The 27984-nt window shown below is 41.2% G+C and overlaps 1 protein-coding gene across 1 annotated transcript; it reads right to left on the bottom strand.

The window, feature by feature from the left end:
* Positions 1 to 170: 170 nt before the first annotated feature.
* Positions 171 to 26129, bottom strand: LOC116977846 (intracisternal A particle-promoted polypeptide). Its single transcript, XM_033028668.1, has 8 exons — positions 25678 to 26129; positions 23656 to 24087; positions 15777 to 15932; positions 10769 to 10936; positions 8537 to 8674; positions 5363 to 5485; positions 3669 to 3889; positions 171 to 2737 (listed from the first exon to the last, which is right to left on the bottom strand). Exons 1-8 carry the CDS (start codon positions 25997 to 25999, stop codon positions 2513 to 2515), a joined length of 1785 nt encoding a protein of 594 aa, XP_032884559.1. The 5' UTR covers positions 26000 to 26129; the 3' UTR covers positions 171 to 2512.
* Positions 26130 to 27984: the final 1855 nt, after the last annotated feature.

The following is a 27984-nucleotide window of genomic DNA, read 5'->3' as shown; positions in this document are numbered from 1 at the left end:
CCTGCTGAGTTACCCCAGCACTTTGCCCAAAAGTGTGTAATGGTTTGGTGCTGAGATAAGATTATATTTAGGGTTTTGCGGAATGGTTCAAGAACCTGACGGTTGGAGGAAGCTGTTCTCAAACCTAGAGGCAATAGTTCTCCGGCACCTGTACCTTCTTCCTGATGGTAGCAGGCAGATGAGAGCATGGCCACAGTGGTGAGGGTCTTTGTTTGTTTACATTGAGAGCATGATTGTTATTCTGGTATATTAAACCAGATGATTTATCTCCCTCCTGTTTTCTGACTTATCATTATCCATTATTCGACGGAATTGTCAACTAATTTAAAGATGGTGTGGAACTGTTACTGGTTATACTGCCCTGGATATAGAGAGAGCAGAGCAGGAGACTGTGCTGGCAGTGCTAAGGTACCCCTCAGCTAATGGTCAATGAAAAGAAGATATTGCTAATCCATGCTGACAGATCTGCCGATGAAGAAGTTGAGGACCAGTTGCATAGGGAGAAGCAGAGACTCAATTCCCTGAGTTTGACAATGAGTTTGGGAAGGATGATGGTAATGAGCGCCGAGCTGTTATTGGTGTTCATTTGTTCAAGTGGTCCACCGCAGAGTGGAAAGCCAGGAAGATTGCACCCTCTAGTGATTTGTTGTGGCAGTGGATTCAAGTCATTACCGAGGCAGGAATTGATTTGCATTAAAATCTCTTGGAGCACTTCCATCATTATGGACTTAAGTGCCACCAGTTGGCAGTCGCCGAGGCATGTCACCTTGCTCTTCCTGGGCACTAGTATTATGGGCATCCTTTTAAAGCAGGTGGCGATCTCAGACTGTAATAAAGGTTGAAGATGTCCATGAATATTATAGCCAGTTGGTCCAGGTTTTGAGGATACAGCTAGATAGATGGTCAGTATTTTTCCCTGGATGGAAATACCAAATGCTAGGGTGAATAGATTTAAGGTGAGGGAATATATTTAAAGGAGGTTTTAAATATTTTTAATACAAGGCAAGTTAATATTTACAAGCAGAGTGTGTGAAATGCACAGCCAGGGAAACTGGTAGAATCTGAAATTATAGCAATCTTGAAGAAGCATTTCGACAGGCACATGGTAGGCAGATATATGGACCTTCTGAAGACAAATGGCATTGATTTAGATTGGCATCAAGATCGGTGCAGACAAGGTGGGCTGAAGGGTCTGTTTGTGAGGAATGCATATTTATTAGGGTGATCGATGACGGTAAATTCAAATGTTAAGTACTTTGAGTGTTTGCAAAAGTACAGGAGTTCAAGGATACAAGAAGAGTTAACCTTATAGGAGAATTAAAATCAAAGATGAAATACTGTTCCAATTATTTAAATGATCGAAATTCTATAGTTCTAAATAAAATCAAAATGCACTAGTTTGTATTTTTTGACATATGCAAAATCAATTCAACATAGTTCAACATATTTATTAAGAAAATAGTTACAAAAAGTAATTACAATTAATACCAATACCCATTAAATTCACAATATTGTGTGCTGTTAGATGTTGTAATAATGATTAAAATTGTCTCCAAAGACAATAGGGACACTGGAGAGCACTAAAAAAAGGCACTGGTATTATTGAACACTCCCATTGTAAACTTTCACTGGCTGCATTCATGGAAAATGGGGATTAATATACGATTAATGTTAGTGGGTGGTTGGTAGTCGGCACGAACTTCATGGGCTGAAGGGCCTGTCCGTGTTCCATCACTTTATGACTTCCTGAAAATGTCATTCAAAACATCCACACACCAATATGCAATAAATTAAAGGCTTATACAAAATGCTGGATAATGCTTCAAGTTTTTTTCCTGAACTTCAATGTACAGTATTGAAATATTTGTATGCTCAGTCAGTTTGATTAGTGTCACCTATGAGTTAGTTGGTACGAATCTGCTACTAATTCAGAAGAGAGGTATTGAAATCTCACTCCATACACCGTAGTACGTAAATCTTGGCTGATGTTCCATGTTTAATGACATTGTTTCAAAAAAGATTCCTGGCTAATATTCATCTCTCATTCAATTTCACTACAACAGATTAGTACGTCAGTGTCTCACGATCATTTGTGCAAGTGTGTTGTGCACAAATTGGGTGGTACATCGTTTTATTTTACATATTTAAATATGAAGAAGATAATTTTTTTCCACATAGTTTTAAATATTTGCCATTCTCTACCTCTAGTGAGCTGTGGATGCTCATTGATTGACAATATTGAAAACAGAAAATATTCTTAAACTGAAGTCATTGGGAATAGAGGGCTAGTGAGGAAAGAATTGAGATCTACCACAAATCATCAAATAGAGGAGCTTGCTTGAAGTGCAAATGGCCTGTACTTTCTATTTACGTTTTGTGACAGTGAATCTATGCTGAGCCAAGTTGGAACCCAAAAACAGCTGTTTAAATCATGAAAATTTCCTTCATTACAACGGAAATACATGATGGGAGATTATCTCTTAGTTAATATCTGAGATACAGTCATCAACAATCAAAGTACGGCTACACCTCCATCACAGCGGCTCGTTATCATGTTCCCGATTTCCATCCATGTATCGGTGTGAGGATCATAGGCTTCCACAGAGTCTAGAGTAACAGGAGCTGAAGAATCTCGACCTGAGGTTCGACCTCCTGCTGCATAAAGGAGCCCATTTACAGCAATGACGGAAACACCTGCCCTTGCCACATTCATTGATGAAACCTCAAACCACTTCTCCTGAAACAGAATGGGAAAAGAGAACAAAAAAGAAAAATCTGAATTTATAATGCAAGTTTCCTATACATCTGTAATTCATCAGATCACCTCAGTGTTACTTTAGAAACTTACCTCAGTAATGCCATACATCAACATTTTGAATGGTTTATTTTACTTCTTTTCAATTATATTGATTTTTTTTTTTTCTATTTTTGAAATTAGATTTTAATTATGGAATATTCTGACCAAATCAAGGTGCACATCTTTCCCAGACATCCTGATGCCAACTGGATGGCAAAAGGGATGGACGATAAACAGTGGCACAGTGTGCTTACTGCAGAGAGAGCCAGACTGTTCAACATTCCAAGTCCATTGCATTCAGTATGATGGAGCCCCAGATTAGGTTTGTTTGGGTATTCGAGTACCCTCATTTACAAGGCCATGGAACATCTAACCCCATCCATCATATGGGGAAAAAACTACCAAAGCCAAAGCAGAGATTCTGGACCAGCAAAGGGTTCTCTGCAGATCTTTGTAATGAAAGGAAAGTGGTTTAACCTTCGAGTAGATATACCATGGATACAAAAGGGAGTTTTCATGGTTCCCTGCTTTACTTGACACAAGTCCTCGAAGGACATTGCAGTTTTTAGTCGTCTTGAGGGAAGTTATAAAACTTAGTATAAAAATATATGAAGCACAATTTGAAAGTACCCACTAACCCCAACGGATATTTTGGATTGGGGATTCTTACTTCTCGTATTTAGGCCTGTTACTCCACAACTAAACTCCAAGAATGCGGGTAGAGACAAAAGGCAATCTTAATGAATTTTAATAGTAACCTATTATATTTACGCACTGCACACTTACCAAACAATATGAAGCTTAATTTTATCTTTCTGTTTTTCTGGGAACACGATATAATCATAATGAACAATAGGCAAACCACACCTACCTCCTGAAGGGAGTACTTCTCTACTGTCCGTAGAGCATTTTGGGTCTCATTCCATCCTCCGACGGCATAAACACAGTCATTCAGAGCTGCTACTCCAACATATGCTCGTTTTGTTTTCATACTCTCCAATGTCATCCAACGTTTTGCAATGGGATCGAACATTTCAGCTGAACAGAGCTCAGACCCCGAGTCACTTAAACCTCCAACAATATAAATTAAGCCTGTGGAACAATTACAGATTTCTTGCATGTTGACTTCTTTTTATGAAATTAATCATCAATCCTCATTACTTTACATAAGCTTTGTATTCATAAAATGTGGGCATCCTGAATGAAAGTTAGAAAATTTGTCAAAATGCAAACATTAGATTAGGCTTGGATTGCCGAAATTACATTTACATTTGAATGAGCTTTAACCTTTCTTGCAAGGCAATCCTTCAGAGTCAACAAGGACCTGCCTTTTTGCCAGTTCATGACAAACGATTATTGAGCATGAATTCCTTTAACATGGGGAGGCTGACATTACCACACAAACTGGACTCAGAAAGGTCTTTGTCCTATGACAAGAGGTCCAGGCCGATTGGAGATCCATTTTTCCCACATGAACAGTTGCATTCTGATCATCTGATTGACATAATCTTGGTTCCTATCTCAGGTCTCATACCCATGTCATCTCCCCCCTTCAGACCTACCACTTTCTCCCATCTCCTTACCTCTGTTTCCCCTCCCCTCCCAATTGCTTGCCTTAGTTTCTTTATTTTCTTGGTTCCCATCAGTCATCTCCCTTCAATTGTGCCTTTCCCCTTTACATACTTCCATATTGCTTTGCCTCTCGATTACTTCATTGCCCTGACCAATCCTCATTCTGATCACTCCAACACCCTGGTCTCTCCAATACCAATCCAACCTCACCAACTGATGGTGGCTTGCTCTCTTCCAGAGCGAAGTATTCTTATGAACACCACCATTTGCTTTTTTTTTAAAAATCAGGGCTGCTCCTGATTACCAATCACCCTTCCTAACGGCAGCAAGTGCACCGACCACAATGATTCTCCAAACATTCCAGAAAACCTGGAGAGAACAACGTTTAGCTGCCCGCCTAGTGCTGCTGATATAACCGTCAAGATTCAATCTACCTGCTGATGTGCTGCCAGATCCCAGTACATGATTTCCCAGCTCGTGAATGCAGGGCATCGTCTTGTTGCCAAAATCACTTGGGATATACAATAATCCAAAATAAGAGTCCCTGCCTCCCATGCTAACTGTAAATCTAAATTTTTAAACACTACTGTCCTTAAACTCCCAAAATCCTTATCAGGGTACATGCCTGAAACCTGGCCACTCGAGCAAAATATGATAGGGGGCTACTGGTGCCCTGCTGTTTGCATGTTTAGGTTTAGATTGCAGCAATTATTTTACATCAGGGCAGAAAGGAGAAAATAGAGAAAGACCAGCAAGGATTTATATGCCTTAGTTATTGCTCAATGCAACATTTTGTAAACAGTATAATAAAGTCAATGTCCAGGTATGCGTATTTACATATCCATCTACAATAATGAAACTTACTCAACCATAATAACCATAAAGCACGATAAAATTGAGTTGGCACGAGAAATGATACAAAAGCAGAAAGTGCCATTAACACTCGCTTGCTTATCTTCAACAAGGAACTATATTTTGGTTGGCAATCCCTACCTTGCATTTCACAGCAACCAAAGAAGTATCGAGGGACTATCATGTCACCAACAACTTCCCATTTATTGTCCGAAGGGTCAAATCTTTCCATCGTCTTCCCAATATCTGCTCCAACCCAGCCTCCTGGAAATATTCAAAAGATGCACACTGTGTGAAGAGAGTTGGAGACTTTACTTTAAAAAAAAATTAAATAACTTTACCTATCTTTCTCACTTTATTTCGCAGGAAAGTTTACATTTGCTTGATTTAAAAAAAATAACGTTCCCACGTTAATTTTTAATGTTTTCTACTTGCAATCTTCATTGTTTCCTGTAAGGAACCTGCACCTCTCCTGACAATATCATCCTTGAGGTCCAAATGGTCTTGTACGTAACTGTTCATCTGACATCTCTACTATTTTTTTAATTAAGTTTGGCTCACAATATCAAACAGTGTCAAATTACACATTAAAACAGTTAAAACAGCAAATATTTATAATGGAAAAAAAATCATGTCATTTAGTTTATTGGAACATTTGCCTTGGGGCCATCTGTGGTTGTGGTTGAGTAGTTGAAAATATGAAGGGAGTTACCAGTGAAGATCCCATGTTTTGTTATTCAAAAGTTGACAATTACATAGAAACATAGAAATTAGGTGCAGGAGTAAGCCATTCGGCCCTTCGAGCCTGCACCGCCATTCAATATGATCATGGCTGATCATCCAACTCAGTATCCCGTACCTGCCTTCTCTCCATACCCTCTGATCCCCTTAACCACAAGGGCCACATCTAACTCCCTCTTAAATATAGCCAATGAACTGGCCTCGACTACCCTCTGTGGCAGAGAGTTCCAGAGATTCACCACTCTCTGTGTGAAAAAAGTTCTTCTCATCTCGGTTTTAAAGGATTTCCCCCTTATCCTTAAGCTGTGACCCCTTGTCCTGGACTTCCCCAACATCGGGAGCAATCTTCCTGCATCTAGCCTGTCCAACCCCTTAAGAATTTTATAAGTTTCTATAAGATCCCCTCTCAATCTCCTAAATTCTAGAGAGTATAAACCAAGTCTATCCAGTCTTTCTTCATAAGACAGTCCTGACATCCCAGGAATCAGTCTGGTGAACCTTCTCTGCACTCCCTCTAGGGCAATAATGTCCTTCCTCAGATTTGGAGACCAAAACTGTACGCAATACTCCAGGTGTGGTCTCACCAAGACCCTGTACAACTGCAGTAGAACCTCCCTGCTCCTATACTCAAATCCTTTTGCTATGAAAGCTAACATACCATTCACTTTCTTCACTGCCTGCTGCACCTGCATGCCTACTTTCAATGACTGGTGTACCATGACACCCAGGTCTCGCTGCATCTCCCCTTTTCCTAGTCGGCCACCATTTAGATAATAGTCTGCTTTCCTGTTTTTGCCACCAAAATGGATAACCTCACATTTATCCACATTATACTGCATCTGCCAAACATTTGCCCACTCACCCAGCCTATCCAAGTCACCTTGCAGTCTCCTAGCATCCTCCTCACAGCTAACACTGCCCCCCAGCTTAGTGTCATCCGCAAACTTGGAGATATTGCCTTCAATTCCCTCATCCAGATCATTAATATATATTGTAAATAGCTGGGGTCCCAGCACTGAGCCTTGCGGTACCCCACTAGTCACTGCCTGCCATTGTGAAAAGGACCCGTTTACTCCTACTCTTTGCTTCCTGTTTGCCAGCCAGTTCTCTATCCACATCAATACTGAACCCCCAATGCCGTGTGCTTTAAGTTTGTATACTAATCTCTTATGTGGGACCTTGTCGAAAGCCTTCTGGAAGTCCAGATACACCACATCCACTGGTTCTCCCCTATCCACGCTACTAGTTACATCCTCGAAAAATTCTATAAGATTCGTCAGACATGATTTACCTTTTGTAAATCCATGCTGACTTTGTCCAATGATTTCACCACTTTCCAAATGTGCTGCTATCCCATCTTTAATAACTGACTCTAGTAGTTTCCCCACTACCGATGTTAGACTAACTGGTCTATAATTCCCCATTTTCTCTCTCCCTCCCTTCTTAAAAAGTGGGGTTACGTTTGCTACCCGCCAATCCTCAGGAACTACTCCAGAATCTAAAGAGTTTTGAAAGATTATTACTAATGCATCCACTATTTCTGGAGCTACTTCCTTAAGTACTCTGGGATGCAGCCTATCTGGCCCTGGGGATTTATCGGCCTTTAATCCATTCAATTTACCCAACACCACTTCCCAGCTAACCTGGATTTCACTCAATTCCTCCAACTCCTTTGACCCGCGGTCCCCTGCTATTTCCGGCAGATTATTTATGTCTTCCTTAGTGAAGACGGAACCAAAGTAGTTATTCAATTGGTCCGCCATATCCTTGTTCCCCATGATCAACTCACCTGTTTCTGACTGCAAGGGACCTACATTTGTTTTAACTAATCTCTTTCTTTTCACATATCTATAAAAACTTTTGCAGTCAGTTTTTATGTTCCCTGCCAGTTTTCTTTCATAATCTATTTTCCCTTTCCTAATTAAGCCCTTTGTCCTCCTCTGCTGGTCTCTGAATTTCTCCCAGTCCTCTGGTATGCTGCTTTTTCTGGCTAATTTGTACGCATCATCCTTCGCTTTGATACTATCCCTGATTTCCCTTGTTATCCACGATGTACTACCTTCCCTGATTTATTATTTTGCCAAACTGGGATGAACAATTTTTGTAGTTCATCCATGCAGTCTTTAAATGTCTTCCATTGCATATCCACCGTCAACCCTTTTAGAATTAATTGCCAGTCAATCTTGGCCAATTCACGTCTCATACCCTCAAAGTTACCTTTCTTTAAGTTCAGAACCATTGTTTCTGAATTAACAATGTCACTCTCCATCCTAATGAAGAACTCAACCATATTATGGTCACTCTTGCCCAAGGGGGCACGTACAACAAGACTGCTATTACCTATATACAAGATAATAATTGCCAACCCAATTACCTGCTAATCTGTGCAATTTATACGGTTAACATTGTTATGCTATGCTGTAAATTATGTCAGTATACAAAATTGAATGAGATTATTGTTACCACAATAAAATGATACATATTAGCTCTAGTATTGCATTATTAAAACTGCCTCCCTTGCAGTTTTAAGGAGCTGGTTATAAAACCAAGAGTAATCATATTTTACACTCTCACCTAGAGCATATATAGCAGCATGACAGGCACATACAGCAAGTCCACATCGAGGAGAATTCATGGAGGCCACGGCTGCCCATTGCTTAGTAACTGGATCATATCGCTCAGCACAGTCAAAAATCATGGAATCACTTTCACCTTGCAAAAAATTAAGGCATTATGAACATACCTACTTGTACAGCCAATTCTATTGTTTTTTTTATAACCTATCATCTTCAAAACAATTTAAAATGTAACCCATTTCTTTTGACTTTATTATCTTGGTAAATTTAATAAATCTTAAAATTTGTGATTTTTGTGAAAGAACTTAACACCCCCACCCCCCCCCCCCCCCCCCCCCCTCCACAATCACTCAAAATCAAATATACTAAATTGTTATTCATTTTTAATGGAAGCTATAAAAATACCAATTTAACTGTTTTCTTGCCCACAGCACCTTAAATTTTCCCAACTATCCAATTGCTGGCTCATTTACTGAGTTAAAGGTTTTCTAAGGATCTGGTAGCTTATGGGAAATGTTCTAAAAGACCAAGTTACTTCATCAGCGTGTGTTACTTATCAGAAACAAAAAATCATCCTAGCTGAAAAATAACTGACCCTATACAAAAACTGAGGTCAATGTTTGTGAAGGATTACAAAATTCTGAGGTACTGTCTGTTCAAATTTATTAAAACATCAGCCTTGGCAAACACAAGCATAATGAGATTAAGGATGAACAAGGTATGGCAAAACTTCAGATAGTTGAAGATAGATACAAAAAGCTGGAGTAATTCAGTGGGACAGGCAGCATCTCTGGAGCCAGGTGAAGTAATCAGTCTTGCGTTAAAAGCTGATGAATAATGAAATACAAATGTTGTACTCATGCCACGTAACCATGAGCCGTGAATCCTGATAACTATAACATGGAAACAAAATAATGTAGGAAGAACTGAACTGGAAAGTTGTGAGACTTGGAATCAGTGACAAAAATAAATTGTTTACAAGAATAATGAAGTCCTGCTGAGTACTTCTGCAGTTTCTATATTTAATATATTTTATCATCAGATTTGAGTTACGAGGTTAGTTTTTCCACCTGGTGGCGCCACCAGCAGTGGCTGCCTCGCCAACAGTCAGTCTGTCCTTTTTTCTTTTTTGTTATTTTCAGTATGTTAAAAAGTATCTTTTCGTGTTCCTTGGTAGACAAAAATGCTGGAGAAACTCAGCGGGTGAGGCAGCAACTATGGAGCAAAGGAAATTGGCAACGTTTCGGGTCGAGACCCTTCTTCAGTCCTCTCTTTTAGTGTTCCTTGGTTTGTTTTATGTGGGGGGATGGAGGTAACTTTTTTTTCCAATCTCTTGCATAGACGGATATGCAATTTTTTCCCGTATCGTATCTCCGTCCCCACTGTGGCCTAACATCGTGGAGTTGGCGGCCTTTCCTGGATACTGATGGGTGCTCCAAGCCGCAGGAGTCTGCGGGACTTTAACATCGGGGAGCTTGTGATCCGTTTGCTGGGGATCGTAGCTCCAACCGCGGGGCCTGTGGACTTATACATCGTGAAGCCCGCGGTCTCTGGTAAGAAGAGGCCGACTCGGGAGCTCCATGCTGCGGAGAGAATTTCAACCCCCCCGACAGGGGCTTTGATCATCGGCTGTGGGGGCTTTGATGGCCCCAACTGCGGTTGGTTTGACTGCTCTGACCGCGGACGAACAAAGAGGAAGAGGATTGTACTTTATCGCCTTCCATCATAGTGAGGAATGTGGAATCCACTGTGATGGATGTTTATGTTAACTTTTATGTGGTTGTGTGTCTTGTTGCTTTTCACTTAGTATGGCTGTATGGTAACTCAAATTTCACTGTGCCTTAATTGGTACATGTGACAATAAACTGACCTTGAAACCTTGAAATGTAAAAATGAACAGCTTAACTATAATTAAAATATTCCCATTGTCTCAAAGTGTTTACTCTGAAGTCCTGTTCCTAATTGAATTCTATTCCTTATTAAACCGATAAACATTATTTGGTTTCCTTACAACACATCAGTCAAAATAAAACAAAACTGAGAAAAGGAGAAATACATTCCTCAGGTCTTGGGGAACTTCAGAAAGAAGCGATATTGATGCCATGTCCGAGATATGAAACCATTTTATGCTGTTTCAGACAAAATAAATGTCTGCATAGTAGTAGGAACTAAAATCAAAGGCAAACTCAATGGTACATACCACCGACTACATAGACAATATGGTACTTACCACCAATTACATAGATCATCCCCTCGAGCACTGCAACACCCAACCCACTTCTAGCCTGGTGGAGAGAGGATACAGTTGTCCAGTATTGACTGAATGAATCAAAACGTTCCACACAACTAAGAGTTCTGCTATCACTCCATCGACCTCCTTGAAGACGTGTGTAACCACCTTGTCAATAGTACAGAAACAGTGAAAATTATACCTTGAGACAATAGGACTTTGACATTTTCAGGAACCAGATACAATACATTTAATACTTTTTAAATGATTTTAATTAAATAAATCTTTGAAAATGTTACCATCAATTATGCATGGACAGGTTTAGAATGTCTGGAATGAAAACCAATGATTGGGATATGACAAGGTGTGTTGATCATGGCTCGTTTAGAAATTGCCAAAGGCAATGTCTTAGAAATTTAGACTGAGCCTGGGATTGATTAATTTTCGGAAGGATTTTGAAATGAAACATTCCTGTATTCAATTAGGTTTCATGACAGGACCATTTTCCAAAAATAAATGAAAAACTAAAACACTCATGCAATGAATTAAAAGAGAAGCAAAAACTGATTTTGTTTTCATATTTTACATGATTTAGAGTCAGACAGCGTAGAAAAAAGCCCCTCGGCGCAACTTGTCCATGCTGACCAACATGCCTCATCTACAATAATCCCACCTGTTTGCGTTTGGCCCACATCTCTGTAAACACATCCTATCCATGTACCTTTCTAAATGTTTCTTAAACGTTGGAATAGTAGCTGCCTCAACTACTTCCTCCAGGAGCTCGTTCCATACACCTGTGTGAAAAAGTTAGATTCCTATTCAATCTTTCTCCCCCACACCATAAACCTATGTCCTCTGGTTCTCGATTTCCCGACTCTGGGCAAAAGAAAATGTTCTTGATTATCATTTACATTCTTCAAACATTACGAAAAAAAATTAAGAATGAAATGGCAGGACAAATAATATTCCAAACAAAAAGTTACTGTACTTTTGCTTTTCCCCAAAAAATAAAGACCAAACAATATGGATCTACTGACAATTAATTCATATTTCTCTCTACCTTAAGCTCAATTAGATGCAAATTTGAAAGTGCCCAGTTTGATGTCTGGTTTGTACCAAGTGATTTGCAAAACCGAGATGATAATTGATATGTTAAAATCAGCCCTTGAAGGAAACAAAAAAGAAAATGTATTTTTTAAGTCCATGGGAATTTTTGCACGATTGCTCTCCAATTATGATAGTATGATGTGAATGTCATATGATGATGAAGTCCTCTACATGGCGACTTACAAGCAAATATTCTGTTAGCACTGTGGGGGGGGGGGAAAGAAGCAGAGGTTGGTCACTCAAGCAAGATAAGCAGGAACAGTTAGCTGGGAGTGAGAAATCATTTGTATACCTGATTTTTTTCAACTATGAAGCTATTTCCCTTTTCGATCTTCTAAATATTCATAAAAAAGTAACTGTTGTGGGAAATGTTGCTTCCAGAATTTGGAAAAAAAATTCACACAATATAAGTTCCAGGAAATAATATTTGGTTGTGTTTAATGATGAATGCACCACAACTTAGAAATCCAATTTCAGTTCTGGTCACCCCGATACAGGAAGGATGTGGAAGCTTTGGAAAGGGTACAGACGAGTTTTACCAGAACCATGTCTTGATTAGCTACAAGGAGAGTTTGGAAAAACTTGGATTGTTTTAACTGGAATGCCAGTTGACAATAGACAATAGGTGCAGGAGCAGGCCATTCTGCCCTTCGAGCGAGCACCGCCATTCAATGTGATCATAGCTGATCTCCCCAATCAGTACCCCATCCCTGCCTTCTCACCATATCCCGACTCCGCTATTTTTAAGAGCCCTATCTAGCTCACTCTTGAAAGCATCCAGAGAACCTGCCTCCACCGCCCTCTGAGGCAGAGAATTCCACAGACTCACAACTCTCTGTGAGAAAAAGTGTTTCCTCAGCTCCGTTCTAAATGTCTTACTCCTTATTCTTAAACTGTGGCCCCTGGTTCTGGACTCCCCCAACATCGGGAACATGTTTCCTGCCTCTAGCGTGTCCAAACCCTTTACAATCTTATATGTTTCAATGAGATCCCATCTCATCCTTCTAAACTCCAGAGTGTACAAGCCCAGCCGCTCCATTCGCTCAGCACATGAGTCCCGCCAACCCGGGAATTAACCTTGTAAACCTACGCTGCACTCCCTCAACAGCAAGAATGTCCTTCCTCAAATTAGGGGACCAAAACTGCACACAATACTCCAGGTGTGGTCTCACTAGGGCTCTGTACAACTGCAGAAGGACCTCTTTGCCCCTATATTCGATTCCTCTTGTTATAACGGCCAACATGCCATTCACTTTCTTCTCTGCCTGCTGTACTTGGATGTACTTTCATAGACTGATGTACAAGGACCCCCAGATCCCGTTGTACTTCCGCTTTTCCCAACTTGACGCCATTTAGATAGTAATCTGTCTTCCTGTTTTCACATTTATCCACATTCAACTTCATCTGCCATGCATCTGCCCACTCCCCCAACCTGTCCAAGTCACTCTGCATTCTCATAGCATCCTCCTCAGTTCACACTGCCACCCAGCTTTGTGTCATATGCAAATTTGCTAATGTTACTTTGAATCCCTTCATCCAAATCATTGATGTATATTGTAAATAGCTACGGTCCCAGCACTGAGCCTTGCAGTACCCCACTAGTCACTGCCTGCCATTCTGAAAGGAACCCGTTAATCCCTACTCTTTGTTTCCTGTCTGCCAACCACTTCCCTATCCATGTCAGCACTCTACCCCCAATACCATGTGCCCTAATTTTGCCAACTAATCTCCTATGTGGGACCTTATCAAATGCTTTCTGAAAGTCCAGGTACACTACATCCACATTGAGGGAAGACCTGCTACTAGTATGTAAAATTAGAAGAGACATAGACAGAATACACAGTTGGAAGCTTTTTTCCAGGATATAACTATCAAATACAACATAGCTTTAAGGTGACAGGGGCAAAGTTTAAAGGACATGTTTGTCTGCAACTTGCTGCTGAGGGTGCTGATTGACGCAGTTATGATAGTGGCATTTAAGAGACTTTTGGATGGGCACATGGATTTGCGGGGAATGGAGGGATATGGATTATGTGTAGGCAGATAACACAATACACAATACAATTTATTTGTCACTTGAACCTCATAGAGGCTCAAATGAAATGTTGTTTCTGCAGTCATACACACATGAAAAAAAAGACCCAAGACACAACACAATTTACACAGACATCCATCACAGCGCATCTCCTCCTCGCTGTGATGGAAGGCAAAAAAACTTATCTCTCCCCTGCACCCCCCATTCCCCTCCCGATGTCAGAGTCAAAGCCCCCGGTGGGCGATGGCAATTGTCCCGCGGCCATTAAAGCCATGCCGGGCGATGCAAGGCCACGCTCCGGGTCTTGTTGTTGGAGCCCCCGGCGGGCGCTAGCAAAGTCCCGCAGCCGTTGAAGCCACGCCGGGCGGTGATGTAAGGCCCCGCTCCAGGTCATCCTCGACCCCGCTACTCGGGCGGGAGAAGTCGCCGTTGCAGAAGCCTCGAAAAGCGGTCTCCCACCAGGGACCCGCGGGCTCCCGATATTACTGTCTGCCAGACCTGCGGTAAGCCTCCGAATCTCCGGTGGTCGGGTCACAGCAGCGCGCCACCACCGCTCCACCCGCTCCGGACTCGGCCAGCTCCATGATGGTGAGTAGCTCTGCAGCTCCGTGACTGGAGCCCCAGGTCGTTCATGCTTTCATGCTGGAGGCCGCTCCACGTTGCAGCCCCAACGACAACGGAGACCCGACAGGGAAAAGGTCGGGTTCTCCGTGCAGGGGAAATTTTTTTAAAGTTTCCCCCCCCACCCCCTGCCCCCCCCCCCCCCCCACACACACACACATACCCCATCAAAAAAATAATAAAAACTACATTAAAACGGGACAAAAATAACAAAAAGACAAACGGACTGCAGAGGCCGCTGCGACGTGTTAGCATCATATTCAGCACAGTAATTGTGGGCAAAGGGACTGTTCCTTTCCTATGATATTCTGCGACCTATGTTCTAAAACAAAGAAATAACTGCATTTAATCTAAAACAAAAACAAAAAAATGCCGGAAATACCCAGCAGATCAGGCCATATCTCTGGGTCGAGGAACAGAGTCAATGGTCCAGGACTAGAAGATATGCAAGGATGTTGCCAGGACTTGAGGGACTAGGCTATAGGAAGAGCTTGGGCAGGCTAGGACTTTATTACCTGGAGCGCAGGAGGCTGAGGGTGATTTTATTGAGGAGTATAAAATTATGAGGAGAATAGATAAGATAAATACACAGTCTTTTATTCAGGGTAAGGGTATCAAAAACCCCGTTTGAGGTGCGAGGGGCATGGTTTAATACCAACCTGAGAGACAACTTTTTCACTCAGTGTGGTGGGTAAAGGAACGAGCTGCCAGAGGAGGTAGGTGAAGCAGATACGAAAAGAGCATTTAAAAATCACTTGGACAGGTATCTGGAAAGAAAGGAAAGGTTGAGAGGGATATGGGACAAACACTGACATATGGGACAAGCTTGAATGGGGCATTTTGGTTGGCATGAACAAGTTGTAGCATTGGGCCTGTTTCCATGCTGTATGATTCTTTGACCTGAAATGTTGACTCTGTTTTCCTTCCAGCAGATGCAGCCTGGCTTGTTCAATAAAGTTCAGGTGAAGGGTTACTTTATTCAGCTTTGTGCTATTACGATTTCAGTTATCATATTTTACAATCAATGGGCCACTATGGATATGATGGGGCGACTGGCTTTTTCACTTTCTGACATAAGTATTATGCACTAATACTTTCTGGCCTGATCCCTGATGGCCATCACTATTACTCTGAGAAATAGACAGTGAAAATCTATCAATTGAGCCCGAACATGATGCAGCACGTCTCACCGTCCATTTAAAAATAATTACATCTGATTACAGAAATGACAGTAAAACTAGTAACCTATGGCATAGAGGTACTTCCGGGCTTTCCTTCGAGGACGAATCTTTGATGCAGGTGGCATTTTACTAAACTTGATTTCTTTTTGAGGTTTATTGACTTCCCTGTATTCCTCCAGCAACTTCTGCAGGGCAACTCGTAAACTAAAATCAGAAATACCTGGAGATAAGATCAGAAGCAGCTGTGTGTAAAAAAAATGGCATTAAATACAACACCAAAGCATTCAACAATACATGTTCAATATTTTAAAATAAACTGCTGTAGGCATGCATGTTGCAACTTGTAAATTCAGATAGATAAAACCAGCTGGTAAATGAGTGCCAATGAGTTCAATTAATTCATTTATGCAGATCTTTAAGGCATTTGGTTCTTGGTTTTTAAGTTATTACTCACCTTGAGAAATTAAATTAGGTAGGAGTAATGAATAGATTAAAATTAAGTTGCGTTACCACAATTCCAAGACGATACAAATTATACGTGGATCGTTACTTTCTCATGCAATCTTTAATGGAAAAAAAAGTTTCTGGCCTTCCTAATAGGTGGCTGTGTATACAGGAAGGCAGAATTAAAATATGGAATTGAAATTGAACTACATTAAATTTCAATTTGGTTAAGCTAGCTCAGCTGAAAGATACAGTGTGCAAACGTGCTCTTCGGCCCATCGACACCACATCAACCATTGATCCCCATACAGTAGTTCTAATTACCTACATACTAGAGACATTTACAGAAGCCAATTAACCTACAAACCTGCACGTCTTTGGAATGTGGGAGGAAACCAGAGCATCTGGAAAAAAATCCATGTGATGATGTGGAGAACATACAAACTTAGCACTGACAGAACCCGGGTCTCTAGCACGTGAGGCAGCAGCTCTACCACTGCACCACTATGTCGCCCTATTTACAATATAGCTCATCCCATCCCCATCCCACCTGTGAGAAAATTCTGAGATGATTCTGGTATGGCAGGAATATTTTTTAAATTGGACTCGCCATTCCTTGGCTAGGCAGAATCCCTTTCCATGGACATTACAATACAAGGTGAGGTCTATTGTGCAAAGATCATAGAATAATTAGTAATGTTGTCAACAGCTAAAGAGCTTCTTGACAAACAATTTCCAGTTTAACGTTAGCAAGGCTGAGAATGAAGGGGAGGAGGTGGGTGAGTGGGAAAGGTGCGCTGCGAGAAACCTTGGATCTAAAACTCCATCATTGCTCACTGCCAGCTCACCAGCAGAGCAATGTGAAACAAAAGCAACCTAAATGCATTAATAATTGTACCCGATTAAAATATCTAATAGAACTGCGATCATTTTATTTATCATAAAAGTTAGTTAGTACTTCCATTTGAGATGAGATCGGAGAGTTTTAGCACTGCTGCCTGTGCACAATGAAGAAATAGTTTGGGTTTAGGTTTATTATTGTCACATATAGGTCCCGACCTGAAACGTCACCTATCCATGTTCTTCAGTTGTGCCTGACTCTCTGAGTTACTCCAGCACTTTGTCTGTGATTATGTTGGCTGCTTTTCAGAGGCAGTATGGAGAGCAGATGAAGTCAACAGTGGGAAGTCTGATCCGTGTGATGGAATGGGCTACATCAACCCTCTGAATTTCTTGTGGTCTTGCATACAACTTTTCTCAAACTGAGATGCAATCTAAGAGCATGCTTTCTATGATGCATCTGTAGATCTCATTGGAGATAAGCTGAATTTCATCAGTCTCTTCAATAATTAAAGGCATTGATATGCCTTCTTTGTTGTTGCATCAATGTGGTTAGTCCATGACATGTGATTGGTAAAATTCACACCAAGGAACTTGAATCTCTCACACATTTCCACTTCGGCACCATTGGTACTGATTAGGGCATGTACTCCACCATGCTTCTTGAAGTTGATAATTTTCATGTTCAGGGCAATTTTTTACAACTTAAGCAAATCACAAATGTCTCTAGAACCTGTAATGTTATGATCAATAATTGTTGATTTGAGTGACAAAAGGAGCACAGCTGGAGCAACTGAGTGAGTCAGGGAAATGGACAGTTTTGAGTAGAGGCCTTTCATCTGGAATGCAAATTGAGAGTTGGGAAATGGTGCTGTAAAAAAATTGGAACAAAGACTGCTCCATGCAGCCATTAAAGAGGCAGGCATAGCTCGGGCCTATGCGAGTGTTCATGGCTACATCTTTCATTTGCAGGAAGCAGGAGGCAGACTCCAGCGTCTGCAGTCTCTTGTGCCTTGTTGCTTTGAGATGGGGGTTTTTTTTAAACAATGTGTCTAAATAGAGAGAGTACAGAGGAGATTTACTAGAATGTTGCCTGGGTTTCAATAACTAAGTTACAGAGATAGGTTGAATAAGTTAGGTCTTTATTCTCTGGAGCGCAGAAGGTTAAGGGGGGACTTGATAGAGGTCTTTAAAATGATGAGAGGGATAGACAGAGTTGACGTGATCAAGCTTTTCACTTTGAGAATAGGGAAGATTCAAACAAGAGGACATGACTTCAGAATTAAGGGACAGAAGTTTAGGGGTAACATGAGGGGGAACTTCTTTACTCAGAGAGTGGTAGCGGTGTGGAATGAGCTTCCAGTGGAAGTGGTGGCGGCAGGTTCGTTGGTATCATTTAAAAATAAATTGGATAGGCATATGGATGAGAAGGGAATGGAGGGTTATGGTATGAGTGCAGGCAGGTGGGACTAAGGGAAAAAAGTTGTTCGGCACGGACTTGTAGGGCCGAGATGGCCTGTTTCCGTGCTGTAATTGTTATATGGTTATATGGTTATATAAAGAATTCTACTCCGTAGTGCGACAATGTATCATAGGATATTTCAGAAAGGAAGTTGGTGAGGTGCTCAAGAAGACCATATGCTTTGTTTTGACCCCATCAGCTCTTTTATTTATTTGTCTGTAAATTCTGAAAATTGACAATTTGATGTTAGGAAGCCACAATGTTGTGCATTGGTAACGAGAATCTTATGACGAAGGAGAACAACCATCCCTAATGACAAGATCAGTCTAAATGAGTCTACAAATTCCTAAGTGATGTGTTGAGGTGCTGAAGCGTACATGACGTAAACAAGATAGCACTCACAAAATTGATCCCTCATAAAAAACCTGCCTGTTCACTGTTGAAGGAGTTGACAGTAAAAAATAGCATACCAACCACTAACAGCAAAATTAAATGTCTCTGAGCCTACAACAAAGCATAAGAGCTCTGTAGTTCAGATATTAAAATAATGGAGACTTTTTTCTGGGCCAATAACATTACTGAATTTGAAGGCAAAGCCCATTGGTGAACACAATGTGAATTATGTTTGAGAAAGAGAACAAAATACTTTACCAACGCACATCAACCAACCGCACCTGCTAGGTCATTTGGTGTTTCATTGAATAAAATAGATAAGCTACAAAATCACCATCTCAATCCATCATAAATTGTGAAGCATTGCAAGTTTAGGAACAAAGATCAAAGGTCAGCGGAGATGACTAATTACAAAACATACCACAATTTCTTTTTGACACTAGGTGCAGAAGTAGGCCATTTGGCCCTTCGAGCCAGCACCGCCATTCAATGTGATCATGGCTGATCCACCATCAGTATCCTGTTCAACAATCAGTACCCTGATCCTGTCTTCTCCCCATAACCCTTGATTCCGCCACTCCTAAGAGCTCTAACTCTCTTGTATCACTTGATGGCGAAAGGATTCACACGTGGACTTATGGATGTTTCCAATCCAAGATGAAAACATGCAAAATCTAATATTCAAACAACCATGCAAAATACACCTCTGTCCTACAAAAATATAGAAGTGTTTTGACTAGCGCAACATGCAAGCATTAATGCAGTATGTAGAAAAATGGCACAGGAAGTGGCAGGAGCTCTAACACTGACTTTGAGTCATGCGTGTACAAGTAGTGCCAGAAATGGTTACCGCAGGAGAGTCTGCATCCACTGCCATGTTTCTCGGTTTAGAATTGCAAAATGCTTTAATCCTCAGAAGCAATGACACATAGCTTTTATATCAATGCTAGACAGAATCATTGTGCATTCCAACAATCCTGATTGGAATAAAATAATTCTTACAATAGACTCTATGATGCAAGGACATTTCGACCATTGCACCGTTGCAGATCAATAATGAGTTAAATAACTCAATAATGGTTAAAGAACACAGGCAGTTTCGCCTCCACCACTCTTGCAGGCAGTTTTGGATTCCACCATATTATTGGTAAAGATATTTTTGTCAATCTTTAATTAATGATCCCTTATTTTTTACCCTTCTGGTGAATGGCTTCAGGTTGTCTGCCCTTTTAATTCACCATCCCTCTCCCACGGTCTCAGTTGCCCTTCCACTGTTAAATGAGGTTCACTGTAAGCTCAAGGAACAACACAACACTAATTTTTCATCTGGGCTGGCTGCAACATGCCCAGACATAAAATGACTCAATATTAATTCTCACACTTCAGATAATTTTTCTCTTCTTTTTATTGACGAGATGGAGTACAAGAAGATGATTAAGAAGTTAGTTGCACGGAGTCAGGACAATAACCTCTCCCTTAACATCAGCAAGACAAAGGAGCTAGTTATAGACCTCAAGAAGCATGATGGAGTTCATGCCCTAATCAGCATCATTTGTGAGGAAGTGGAAATGGTTGAGAGCTTCAGGTTCCTTGGCATTAATAATGCCAGTGATATGTTGTGAACCAACCACTATTGATGTGATAGCCAAGAAGGAACACGAACACCTCTACTTCCTGAGGAGACTGATGAAGATTGGTATGTCTCCATTGACTCTTACAAACTTCTACAGATGCACTATAGAAAGTCTACCGTCGGGTTGCATCACAGCTTGGTTTTGGAAGAGCTCTGCCCAAGAGTTATAGATATATCACAGTCTATCACAGTGACCAGACTTGTACATTGACTCCATCTACACTTCACTCTACCTCAGAGAAGCAGCCAACATAGTCAAAAACTTGTTCCTTCCCAGTCATTCCTTCTTCTCTGGTCTTATCTGGTAGGAGATGTACAAGCTTGAAAGCTGTATCTCCAGACTCAGGAACAGTTTCTTCCCCTGTTATCAGGCTTCTGAATGGTCCTTCTATTATTTATGGTATTTGGAGCTGGTGCTCTACAATGCTGCGAACTATATTCTGCACTCTGTATCTTTCCCTTTGCTCTATCTATTGTACTTGCGTTTGATTTGATTGTATTTATGCATGGTATATCTGATTTGTTTGGATGGCTTGCAAATAAAAGGTTTTTCACTTTACCTTGGTACACATGACAATATACATTAAAACACACAGGTAAGTGGGACTAGCTTAGATTGGGCATCTTGGTCAGCATGGATGAGATGACCAAAGAGTCTGTTTTCGTGTTTCATGGCTCTAAGTGAAATGACATGCATAAATCAAGAAAGAAGCGTAAAAACGACAAGATTTCACAATTTCTTGCAGGGAAATATGTGAATATGAGTTACTGACCATAAAACTCTGCAAACCTAACTGGGTCTAAAGTCTGTCATTTCTATTGTGATAGAAACATAGAATATAGGTGCGGGATGAGGCCATTCGGCCCTTCGTGATGTAAAGATAAAGTGTACTACTCGTGAAGGAAGGAGCTACAGGTGCTGTTTTAAACCGAAGATAGACACAAAATGCTGCAATAACTCAGCGGGACTGGCAGCATCTATGGAGAGAAGGAATGAGTCTGAAGAAGCGTCACCCATTCCTTCTTTCCAGAGGTGCTGCCTGTTCTGCTGAGTTACTCCAGCATTTTGTGTCTGGACTGTACTACTCCATCAATGCCATTCTGATAGCTTGTATCGAGCACCAGACAAAATGCTATATTAGATGTCTTGTCGAGATGACCGTAGGAAGAAGTAACAATGTATAAATATAAATTTGCATGAAGGCAAAAAACCATTGCATCAAAGGCAATGTGAATAACAATTACAACTTTTTCAACAAATTCATATTAACTATTGTAAGAAAGCCAGATAGAACTTTGGGGCTAATTGATAGGCATTTGAAATAGCTTGATGTCAAATATGTAGGCTCATGCATTGCAGTAGACTGTACAATTGAAGAATTAAGATCTCTCTTTGATAATCATGATTTGCCTGAGAAACGTATGTTTGACAATAGTCCAAAATTCAGATTCATTTCCCCTGACCATCCAGCTCCCAATGGGAAAAGAGACTTTGCTGATGGTAAATGTGGAATTGAAGAAACAGGTGATGGAGAATTTGTTGATCCTGAACATGAAACATCTTGGAGCATTCAAATCATACAATCTACAACTGGATATATTTCTTCTGAATTGTTAATGAATGGTAGAGTCAGGATGAGATGTAGTTCTGTCCAATATAAATTTGAGGGAAAATGTGAAGAGAAAATAGAAACAGGAGTCATAACTCAACCACAGGAAGAACTGAATTTGCATACATGTGTAAGAAGGAACTGCAGATGCAGCTTTAAACCGAAGATAGACACAAAAAGTTGGAGTAACAGCATGACAGGCAGCATCTCTGCAGAGAAGGAATGGGTGACGTTTCGGGTTGAGACCCTTCTTCAGGATTACAAGTACCTCCCAACAAGGAAGGGATCCAGATGTGGGATTTTGCGGCTCTGGTGAAAAGTATCTGGGACTGAGAATTACTTAGTACAAATTGATAATAGATTCTGCTTGGTGCACAGTGGCCTTTTCCCAGAGGTATTGCAAAGACAATTGATGCATTAAAAGAATGCAACCTGACATATTGTTGACAACAGCGGTGATGAGACAACAGCTGCGATGAGGCAACATCACGAATCGGGAGTTGAACAACATTCCGACAACATCTGGGGAACTTGTAAGCTCAGTGTAAGTGACACTACACCAGTGAGAAGATCACAGAAATTAAGTGAACTGGTGGCCAATAAAATATGTAACATTTATCAGAACAAAATCAGAAGTAAAATGTACTATTGACTATAACAATAATGGTTGCTTTACAACAATTACTTATTTTACAATTGTTATAGAACATAAAACAAGGCAGGAACAGGCCCTTCGTCCTACAATGCAGTGCCGAACATGATGCCTAGCTAAACTGATTTTATCTGTACATGATCCATATCCCTTTATTCCCTGCACTTCCATGTGCCTATCCAAAAGCCTCTTAAACGTCACTATCGTATTTGCCCCTCCCACAATCCCTGGCAATGCGTTCCAGGACCCCAACACCCTATGTGTAAAAAACGTGCCCCGCACATCTCCATCAAACCATCCTCTCTCACTTGATAGCTATACCCTCCAGTGTTGACCATTTCCACCCTAAAAAAGTGTTCTGTCTATGGACACAAAATACTGGAGTAATTCAGTGGGACAGGCAGCATCTCTGGAGAGAAGAAATGAGTAATATCTCAGGTCGAGACCTTTCTTCAGACTGAAGATCTTTCTGGCTGACTACCCTATCTAAGCCTCTCATGATTTTGTATGCTTCTATCAAGTCTCCCTCGATTTCCAACATTCTAGAGAAAACAATCCTAGTGTATCCAACCTCTCCATTTAGCTGAATCCTTCTAATCTAGACAGCTATGTCATGTAATTGACAGCTCTTAGACAGCAACGTAAAGTAAATTTATAGTAAGTTTCAAAGGAGCTGACTATGAAGAGCCCCTTAAATAACGAGGCCCCATCTCATTATGAGCTTGTGTCTATTTATATTGGAGGAATCCACAGGTAACATGTAATTCACATGGGTTAATAATGTTGTAGAGGACGACAGCAGACAATTTTGTACTGCAAGTTCATTTGTATACAAATGTTTTCAGTGCTATTTCCTAAGGAGCAGCAACATCACCTAGGGAGTATAGAATACTAAAAACTGTACAATACCTTCGATATACTTGAATAATCTCCGTGAAGAGAGCAAAGGGAACCGAACAGGATCCAGAATTTCAATCACATATTTTTTCCTTTTGACCATGTCGTGAAGAACCCATTCCATAGCAGCTGTGAAAACTTGATATTCGTCTTCAATCTGGAGTTCTTCACTTTTTAAAATTTTAACCAATTGATCTTTGGCTAATCCCATGAACTCCTCAGTTTTACAGACCTCCAGAAAGTGGACATAAATATAACTTTCACTGAATTCGGCAAGATCATGGCAGGCAATTTGCTCAGCAAATTGATAAATTCCAACACAGTTTGAGGGGTCAATTTGCCCTTTCAAAAATCCACTGCACATGTTCACAATCTCAGTTAACTGCAACATGTCTGCAGCAAGGATCACCTCTTGTACATTTTTTATGCTGACACTGATGACACCTGTGGACAAAATAGAAGAAAGTGCCAATTAAAATCCTACATTTGAAACTCACTATATTCAATTGTGAGAAGAGTTCTGATGTCAATATTGAATACTTCAAATATTTTGAATGCACAGTCATCAGTATATACTAATTTTACCCACATTCATTTGCTTATCTAGTTGATTCAACCCTCACAATAAATGGTCCAAAACTATTAGCTTTCTTTCTGTTCAGTAGAACTGTCTAAATTTTTATTGTATGCATTGTTGGGCAAATGTCCAATTATTCTTTATCTAACTGAAGTAGTGATGGTGGATTCCGACATGATATAAAGAGTGGGAATTCTTGGATTAAAACCCAATGACAATTAATTCAAAACATCCAATTTGCATGGTGACCTGGAGATAGCACTGCTGATACTTCTGCTCTTGGTAAGATTACAGGAAAGTGAAGCAGCACACTGGCTTTAGACTTTAAACTTTAGAGCTACAGTGCGGAAACAGGCCCTTCGGCCCACGTACTCCACGCCGACCAGCGATCACCCCGTACATATGCACTATCCTACATACCAGGGACAATTTACAATTTTTACCGAAACAATTAACCTACAAACCTGTACGCCATGCTGTGTGGGAGAAAGCCAGAGCACAGGAAGAAAACCCATGCGGTCACAGGGAGAACATACAAACTTCGTACTGACAGCACCCACAGTCAGGATCAAACCCGGATCTCTGGAGCTGTAAGTCAGCAACTCTACCACTGCGCCACTGTGTACTGATAATACCAGCACAGGCCCCGAGAACTACCTGATCTCGCTGAAATGTCCCAGTTTGCTTACTAAAGTTGATTGACACTCACTCTTAAAGCTGAAGAATCTTGTAACTAATTCATACGTATCTTTTCAATTTATATACTGCAATCCACGATAATTCCCTTCAGCCTTTCAGTCACCTGGTTGCGTACCAGCATCATTCAATAGTATACAACACAGAAAGCTTTATTTTGATCATGTTGGCTAATGTTTAACATTCAAATAGTCCCGTGTTGTGACTTTATTAGGTGGGCACCTCACTGTGTGCAATGATGTCGAAGGGCTTCCTGTCACAACAATCTGCATAACACCTTTAAGTGCAGAATAAAATGACAGGGGCCTTCACACACATTAACCAAATAAAAAGAGGTGAAGCCACACGAGAGTGGCCAATAGTTTGATCAAAGAGAATGGTTTTAAGTTTTAAAGTGGAATTCTTCCTTTGATCTGTGATCCATTTTTTTCTCCCCCAGCGCAATGACTTTATTCTCGATGATTTTCAACTGGGTCTGTGAAGCGACAAAATAAATATATAGGAAGAAACTGCAGAGGCTGGTTCACACCGATGATAGACACAAAATGCTGGAGTAACTCAGCGGGATAGGCAACATCTCTAGCGAGAAGAGATGGGTGATGTTTTGGGTCGACACCCTTCCTCACACAGTCCGAAGAAGGGTCTCGACCCGAAACATCACCCATTCCTTCTTCAGAGACGCTGCCTGCCTGTCCCGCTGAATTACTCCAGCATTTTGTGTTTATCTAACGCGACAGGAGAACATTGATCCATCCTCTCACCGGTGTAAATAAAGTCAAGCAGCAGCGTGAAGATTTCTGCCTCCATGCCGTGGATGTGGACGAGGCTCTGGCCGGTTTCCTGCAAGCCCCCTGCGAAGAGCACGGCGAAGTAGGGGCTGCTGGCGGCCAGCACCAGCCTGTGGACGCTGAAGACCTGGCTCTCCACCTGCAGCCGCACGTCGCAGAAGTCGTCGCGGGCCCTCATGCGGTTGATCTGGGCCAGCAGGATCCGTGCGTGTCTGTCGCTGGCCCAGCCAACCTGCTCCAACACCGGGATCGACCCCGACCCTGAGCCCGGCCTCGGGTACACGCAGTGAGCCATGATGCCCGCCACCCCTGGGCCCGCTGCTGCTGCTTCTTCTTCCACGGACGCCGGTCAGTCTCGTTGCCTGCCAACCATCAACTCGCCTTCCCTGCAGGCCGAGCAACCGAGCGATCGCTGAGTCCTCCGGCACAGCAGGGGGCGCTGCGGCTGATAAACACCAGAGATCCTATAAGGAGCAAAATAGTCCACTCCTGCTAAATGCAATGGGCTGACGTGTAGTACGCAACGTAACGCAACGTAACGCAACGGGGCGGAACGTGGGGCATTTCTTCGTCCATTTCAGTAACCCGCAGTGTAATCAGCTCCCGAGGCCGGTGATCAGTGATCCCTCAACCCCCCCACTTTCAAAAACATTCCGCGGCCCCTGCGAAATAAAGTGATCTCTGACTGTCCCCCTGATTAAATGTCATCTCTGCATGCTTTGTTTAGCAATGTTACAAAATTTTGAGATTTTAAAAATCAAGTCTGCAATTTATCCCATCAGATAAAGCACAAAAATAAGTTTAATTTGACACCTAATTCACTTTCATATCTTCAGTATAAAAAAGTTATGACCATTTTCATACTCGGAAATTAGCATCTTGTTCCCTATTGATTTTCCATTGACTTAACACAAAAGCTGTGATCGAGGACATTGAAATGGCCATAACTTCATTAAAAATTAAGCGAACTGAAAGAAATGTTCAGTTATTATAGATTGAAGCATTCTGAAACAAATATGAAACAATCTTACTTGGATGACCTGAAATTAAAGCATATAATTAGTTAGTTACCCAATTGTAGCTAATTCCAAACTTCAATTACTAGATCTAAACATCTATCCATTTCTTAAGAAAAGATTAATATTTTTAAATAGCCTAAGTGTCCAAATAACATTCACAAAGAATTCACAATAAAACATGATTATTAAATCTCATTTACATTAATTTATAGGCCAAATGGAAGGAATTTAGTGTTCAATTGCTGTAAATTAATGGCCATTTAAATCAGCTTTCGAGTGGGATCCTGTGGAATGCGCTGGTTTAGAACGTTCCCATTGCAGTGAATTTGTACCCCAAATGCCCAGAAAAATACTGTGGGATTTTAATGGGGCCACTCGCAACATAAAACTTTGTATAAAGGGATCTTAAGAAGCCCTTTTTAATATAAAAATAAACAACCTACCTTCCGTTGTCCCCTGTATGAGATCCGTCCCGTTGTCGGCGGTCGCGGGTATAGAGGATAATTTTTAACCTACTATAACAATTAAATTAACCATTTAAATTTAAAAATAGCTCCAGCGAAAGAATCTCCCAGCGATTTTTCGTCAGCAACTAAGTAGGCTGAACAAGCTCGATTTGAATAGCCTAGGGAAAATCGCGTTTTAAACCCGCCCCCCTCTCAACGGCGCCAAAATCACGCACACGGGCTTGGACAGATCTGCAGCAACGCTTAAGGTAGGTTTTGCAACATACCTACTTTGTTGTCACCTTTTCCAAGTTAACAATGACCTGTTCTACATTTTCCTTGAACTCAATCACCTTTGATGTCTCATTTTCACACCTTACCCTTTCTTATCTCTGTGTCTCCCCGCCCCCCGACTGAAGAAGGGTGGCACCCATTCTTTCTCTCCAGAGATGCTGCTTGTACCACTGGGTTACTCCATCACTTTGTGTAAACCAGCATCTGCAGATCCTACACACAAATGAACTTAACGATGGGTGAAAGGAGAAACAAGGAACTCGGGGGCAAGGGACTCGGTGGGAAGAACAACATTGGGAGGGGGTGAACAGTGTTGCAGTGCTAATTTTTTAGGTGCCGGAGCTGTCAAACAGGGGCGTCATTTCAGGTTTTGCTTGAGGGGGGGGGGGACACAAGCTAGTCTCCTGAGCAGCTCAAACAAGATTATAGCCGATCATTACATCCCATTGTATGATTAGTACAATAAAACATATAATACTTAATTTAATAATATGACAAAATATTGCACTGTTGCACTCACT

This window comes from Amblyraja radiata, chromosome 10, assembly GCF_010909765.2.
Source record: "Amblyraja radiata isolate CabotCenter1 chromosome 10, sAmbRad1.1.pri, whole genome shotgun sequence".
Taxonomy (NCBI): domain Eukaryota; kingdom Metazoa; phylum Chordata; class Chondrichthyes; order Rajiformes; family Rajidae; genus Amblyraja; species Amblyraja radiata.
This window is presented reverse-complemented; position numbering and strand designations above follow the sequence as displayed.